A 6569-nucleotide genomic window follows, 5' to 3' on the forward strand; every position below is an offset into this window, starting at 1 on the left:
TGGCAGTGGCTGTGCAGGGCTGACCCATGTCCTCTGTATATAAATATGCCATATCTCTTGTCTGATGACTCTGTTCCTCTCAGAGAGAGAGAGGGTGTAAGTGGGAGCCTGAGTATCATATAGAAGAGGTGGGAGTCTATCAATGTCCAGCCCATGTCTGTCAAACCAAGCTCTAGTCTGTGCATACCATGATGTGGTATCCCCCGCTCGAGCCATCTCCTGAGATGCCATATATGCTCTGTATGCAATGCGATCTCTGTCCATATCCTGAAATTTGTGTAGGAAGCAGACTGTCTGAAATAATGCCTCGACTAGCATGGGCGGTGTGGCAAGCTCTACTCGCACAATGTCATGTGGGGCTGAGGCCTTGCTGCGAATCAATCTAGATATCATGATCACCTGAGGTCTCTCCATCAATGTCCATACATAATCGGCCCTTGGTGACTAGAGTATCAAAGAGCCACCCCTTGGTGCAGGGCTCCTGGAAATGTGCCTGATGACACTGTCGCTCCATAAGAGCCAATGCTGAGTATCCTCTAGTGAGGCGGTCACGAGCTGCCTGTATCATCGAGAAAATCCCTGAAGCTGCTGTAAAGGTGACTCCCAAATATACATATGATCCAGTGACCTCAATACTCCCTCCTGCTGCCATGAAAATACTCTGTCTACGTATCTTAGCTGATGTATGGAATATAAGAACCTTGGTTTTACCAAGGTTCACTGTCGTGCCTCTCTGTATGCAAAAATCATCCAATGCTAATAAATGCTGTTGTAATCCCTGAGCTGAATCTGAGACCAACACAATGTCATCTGCATATAGTAAGATATGAACTGTGGCTCCACTGAGATCTATACCTCCACCGGCTCGCTGTTGAATAAACTCTGCTATCTCATCAACGTATAGCCCAAATAGAGTCGGTGAGAGTGGGCATCCTTGTTTCACACCAATGGTGCTCACAAGGGGATCTGATATACCTCCCGAACATCTAACTCTGCCAGTAACCCGCTCATATAGTGCATAAATACCCCACATCATGTCATCGTCCACCCCCAGATCAAGTAGGCGTCTGAAAAGCCTCTCTCTCGGAACCATGTCAAAGGCTTTGCGGAAATCCACAAAGCAACAATACAATCTCTGTTTCTTCACTCGTGTCTGGTCAATCAGACAACGGAGAGTGAAGATGTGGTCTATGGTAGAAAATGCCCGTCTGAACCCTGCCTGTCCGGGTGTGCGCATGCACTCTCTCTCTGCCAGCGTGCTGAGCTCCTCCTCCATCATCGTGCCATAAAGTTTGGCCAAAACTGGCCCAATCATGATGGTCCTATATGTGTTAGGATCCATAGGATCCCCTGACTTGTGGATAGGTACAATGGTGTGCTCTGTCCACGAGTCAGGGAACCCCTCAGACAATGCACGGTTGAAGAGGTGAGCAATGAGTGGAGCCAATGTGTCTCTTCCATATATAATATGCTCTGCCTGAAGATCAAATTGGTCTCGAGCGCGGCCATGCTGTAACCGTGAGATAGCATGTTTCACCATACTAGTGGTGAAAAAGGATGAAATACCCGGTCTCGGTGTACATGGTGTGGGTATCAGCGGCTGTGCAAGTACATGATATAAACACTGTGCGTATCCATGCCATACTGCAGGGTCATGTATCGGTGTGGGTGAGCGTGGTTCTCTGATCTGCCTCCATGCCTCTGCACAATCTCTGCTCATAAGAAGGTGGTATATATCCCAATATCTCTCCTCCTCCCATTCCCGCTTTTTACGGCGGGTCAAGCGGTGCATGCGTCTCTGCGCCTGTCTGTGTGTGATCTCTCCTCTGGCCTCCAAATCGAGTAGCTATCGACATAGATCTCTGCACTCATCATCATACCACCTGTTCTGTGGCATGGTACTAGTCCGAGGGGGGTGCATGTATGTGTGATGTGGAAAACTGAGTGTAGCAAAATCATGCAAAATGCGTGTGATATTAGTGGTCAGTGTATCAAGGGGTGCGTATGGATCAAGTGACGTGATGTGCTCCTCCAGATGCTGTGAGTAAACATGTGAAAGCTCATGAGTGAAGTGTATGGCAGTATGCATGTGGGGTATGATATCTGCAGGTGGTGATGGTAATGAGGTGAGGAGTGAGAAACTGAGAAAGGTGTGATCGGCACCGACGAGTGGAAGTCTCCCAAGGCCGAAGGACTCGATAGTATGCATCCCATCGATCGGTCCGAGCAGATAATCTACAGTACTCTTGCCCCCCCATGTGGGAAGCATGTAAGACCTCTTGAATATGGCCATCGTGCCATCCCGTTATAGATAACGAGATGATGTCTACTACCAAGCTCAAGTAAATGCCCTCCATACCCTGTGGCGTCTGGCCCAGTATCTGCTGACTCGCGACTGATCCCCAGCTCCTCAGGGTCTAATGCTCTCATGATCTCTAGCTGCTCCATATCAAAACTCTCACACTGTCGGCTCTGTGTGCACCCGTTGAAGTCCCCCATAAGGAAGACCTCACCCAAACTAGAATACAGAATAATGTCCTCTGAGAGCTGTGAATAAGGGGAGGGGGAATCTCTGGCCTGAATATCACCCTGCGTAGTAGCATATCTGGACCCTCGTGGTGAAAACTAGCATACTGCCATATAGATCCATCTCTCATCTGATATCTGCACTCTGATCCATATGTAACTGGCCTCCTCATCTCGTCTCACTAACTGGATATGTCTCTGTATCCCCTGACGGAATAGAACTGCCACCCCTCCTGAGCCCCTAGATGTACTCTGCCCAGTAGTAGCCCGGTATGCAGATACCCACTCAAATCCTGTAATGCGTGGAAGCCCTCTCTCCGGGCTCTCATGTGTCTCTGTGAGGCATATAACATCATGGTCGGGTAAAATCTCCTCAAGTCTGTCCGGTTGTGACCATAGGGAGCCGTTGCAGTTCCACACTGCCACACGTATCGGGGTCTCCTGTACAGTCCTCTACCCTATCTCATAGGCCACGCCCCCCTATTTGGTGGGGCGTCCATCTATAAAAATCCGGCTATCTCGATAGAAGTCCTTACGGCCTTCTCTACGTGCTTGGAGTATCTGTGGCATGCATGCTCGTCTGTGTGCAATCTGCATCTGAGTCAGGTCCTCATCCATGAAGATGGGAGCCCCAGTCATCCCTCGGAGCGAAATCCGCTTCCGAAAGAAAGCGGCTCTGTCCTCCGGTGTGCTCATATGTAATATCAGAGCTCTGACCCTGGTAGTATCTCGTCCTGCACGCCATGCCTGAGTAAAGGGCATGCTCGTGTACCCTAGTCGAGTGCATAGCCCGCGTGCATCCTCCTCTAGAGAGGCCCATTCGGGGAGCCCGGTAATACGCACGTTCAATCTACGCGCGTTCCTGAGCCTCTCCTCCTCTAAGGTCTCCTGAACCCAGACTACCTCCTCCTTTTTATTTTCTTCCTGGACCTCCTTCTTAATGTTCTTCTTCACTACCTCAATCCACCCCGTTATTCCCTTCTAATTCTTCCTTCATGTTTTCTTTGATTTTTTCCTCCCATCCCTCTCTCGAAGCCTCAACTTCGGTTTTAATGCATACCTGGAGGTCCTCTCGGCATTCCTTCGTGATAGCCTCTCAGAGGTCCGCTTTGAAATCTGCATCCTCTCTTGCCTCCCGTAGATGTGACACTTCCGTTTGTAGCTTGTCCAGGTCGGTTTTGAGATCCCTCTTCTCTTCCGTGAGTGTCTTCACCATCTCCTCCAGTCGCCGGATCCTCTCATGGAGCCGGCGGGTTTCTTGGTTCAAGGAATTATCCGGATAAGTTGTTAGGTGACCTTAGCGTTGAATTAGGAACCTGAGATTCAAGTCAATCCTTATGGGTTATGGTGGCCAAAACCTTTCATCACGAAGTGGACTCGAGGCGGCCGATTGATAATAGATAAAGCTCCAATTATTGCAATTTCTACTCCATTCCTTTCCTTTTCACAAGATCAAAAGAAAGCTAACCATCATCTCAATTGGAGGTTGATCAGTAAAACATGCCTCATGCAACTCTTTGGGATAACCATAACAATTGATCAATTGCTATAATTCTTGATATTTATCTAGTTGTTGTAAGCCTAAACATTGCTAAAAACTAGTCTTGAATCTTGTTGTCCTAAAAGCTATACATACAGACAATCAATCCGAATATTTACAGTAACAAAAGCTTGCTAAATTTCTTCAAGCTAAAAAGTGTAATGATCTAAAATAGTATCATTCATGTTGGAAATATTAGTATCCTTGACAAAACATCTAGAAATGATACATTTAGCACTACAAATATTGGCATTTCAAGTAGTTACAAAGCCTCTTCACTAAAATCCAAATATGAGCTACATTATCTTCCTCAAAAGCAATAACAAAACCAAAAGAATCATCCACAATGACATCTTCATTGAGAAAACCATCATCTTCAAACAGATCATCCATGAAAAACTTATCTTCTTGGACACATAAATTATCTTCTTGATTAGTTAACTAATCCACTTCCTTGTTGACACCTTCATTACTTCTTCTTTCTTGAGTAAAGCTAATTGGAGATTGATTATGATAGTTTGCAAGATATCAAAATATAGCAAATACCTTCAATTTATCCATCAAGGTATATGATGCACCACTCTGCCACCTCATTTGTTGGGTTTGGGGCACTCAAGGATCCTTGGCTACTTTTCCTCTTGTCCCCTCTCTCTCCCTTAGCCTCAATCGTTAGCAAGACTATAGGTAAATTGCACTAATCATCATTGTTGCTTGAACTTGAATCCAAAGCATCTTTATATTTCTCCTTGAGCTTCTCAATGAATACACTCAAAAGAACTTAAACTTTTCCATGCTTTATCTATTCTTGAACCTGAACCCTTCTTTGCACTAAAGAAAACTTCTTTTAGATACCATTAAACTCCTGCACAAATCAACCATACATAAATACTTGTAGGATTTTCCTATATCATGACTTATAAATATATAGACAATGTTTTGAGATATATCCATGTTCAATACAGACTTTAAACTACTTTTCCTTCTTTCTTGATTTACCCATTGAAGTCACTGATGGTGAAACATGCTTGCAATTTGAAAATGACTCGCTTTTCTTTCATTTGAATTCATAAGTTGTGCAGTGATGTAGTAGCAAGTATTCAATCTATGGTATTCAGGTTGCTTCTACAAGTTTTGAAATTTTGGTTATTCCTAAAACTACTACAATTCAAGTTACCTTTTATTACTATGAATTAATTTGGTATAACTTAGCCCATGTGAACAAAGGCTAAAGCCTTTGACAACTAACCCTTAGGGTTGGTTTTGGTTAAATATAATCCTTTCATCTCCTTCTTTATCTTATCTCCTTCGACGCCTTCCTCTTCTTCACTGTTAGCTTGAGGAGCATGCCATGTCAATCGCTTCCTCATCATTTCCATTCTCTTAAACCTAGTTGTGACCATTTTTGTCAATCTTCTTCTTCTTTTCCACCATATCTTGAATATCTAGAATTGCCTGAACTAAATTGCAAGAAAGTAGCTAAATTGCATGATATTGCATGAATGCTTGTTTGCCTTGAAAGTACCTAAATCTTTATCCAACTATGAAACAACTTGAATGCAAGGTGTTTTAATGCTAGGATGACCTAATACCCTCCATTTATAGAGACATACCAAAATGTTTGAAGATTCAAAAACACATTGAATTCTAAAACATTAGGAAGATTTTATCATGAAAGAAGAAACTATATCTCTTACACCTTCTTGGAAAAGGTCACCTTGATATCATAGCAATTGCATAAATACAATCATCGTCGTACCCATTCACTAGTTGACCCTAACAAATTGTTTTCTTCTAAGCCTAATACCTAAATCACAAGCATATTGCATCATGAATCATGTAGGACTGCCAAGTGTATTGGCTTGTTCTATATACTACAAAAAAAAGGACAACAAAAAATACAAAATGTTGCTTGAATACACATAAATATTCAAAATATTATAGCCTATGTATTTTTTGAATAAAAAAGTAATAGAAAACAACACTTAATCTTCAAGAAAATGATATAGAATTTTAGGTCACATCATGAACAACCAAGGATAGGCATTGTCTTGAATATTATCATTATTAGAGAATACCAAAAAACATACATCACAATTGGTACATTAAGATAACCATCTTTCTGGTGAAGATTATGGGTTGTTTTAGATCATACCATATAAAATAATAAAAGTTAAGGTCCTAATATGGTAATTTGAGCCTTAATAAGTACCCATACCAACCCATCACACTCTATTTTCACACAAGAGCTACTGATATATACATCCATTACATTTATAATGGGCTCACACAAATTGAGTAGACCGCTCCTCTAGAAACAGTCACATGCTAGCTCACCTCCATCCTACGCTCCCCCTACACTTAGCCACCCTTCATAGTTTCCCATACGCTACACACACTAGGGGATTGACTCACCCAACCTTTTATCATGCCCCAGAATAAATGGTATGATGATGGGTTCAAGGAGCTATATAAACACCTCTAGATCCAAAGGGCTAGGGTATAT

The 6569-nt window shown here is 43.1% G+C and overlaps 1 protein-coding gene across 1 annotated transcript; it reads right to left on the minus strand.

Annotated features, from left to right (window-relative positions):
• Positions 1 to 3006: 3006 nt before the first annotated feature.
• Positions 3007 to 4459, minus strand: LOC148033035 (uncharacterized). The gene is made up of 2 exons (XM_087683985.1): positions 4367 to 4459; positions 3007 to 3504 (listed from the first exon to the last, which is right to left on the minus strand). Exons 1-2 carry the CDS (start codon positions 4457 to 4459, stop codon positions 3007 to 3009), a joined length of 591 nt encoding a protein of 196 aa, XP_087540111.1.
• Positions 4460 to 6569: the final 2110 nt, after the last annotated feature.

This window comes from Lygodium microphyllum, chromosome 8, assembly GCF_053477565.2.
Source record: "Lygodium microphyllum isolate KBCC chromosome 8, Lygodium_microphyllum_v1.1.10, whole genome shotgun sequence".
NCBI classification, from domain to species: domain Eukaryota; kingdom Viridiplantae; phylum Streptophyta; class Polypodiopsida; order Schizaeales; family Lygodiaceae; genus Lygodium; species Lygodium microphyllum.

What these genes read in the sequence shown, in the direction of transcription:
- LOC148033035 (XM_087683985.1), bottom strand. Translation starts at nt 4,459, where the DNA reads ATGGATGATCTGTTTGAAGATGATGGTTTTCTCAATGAAGATGTCATT. An exon ending in TTGCTTTTGAGGAAGATAAT is followed by an intron (nt 3,505 to 4,366) that starts GTAGCTCATATT and finishes AAGAATTAGAAG; the next exon opens with GGAATAACGGGGTGGATTGA.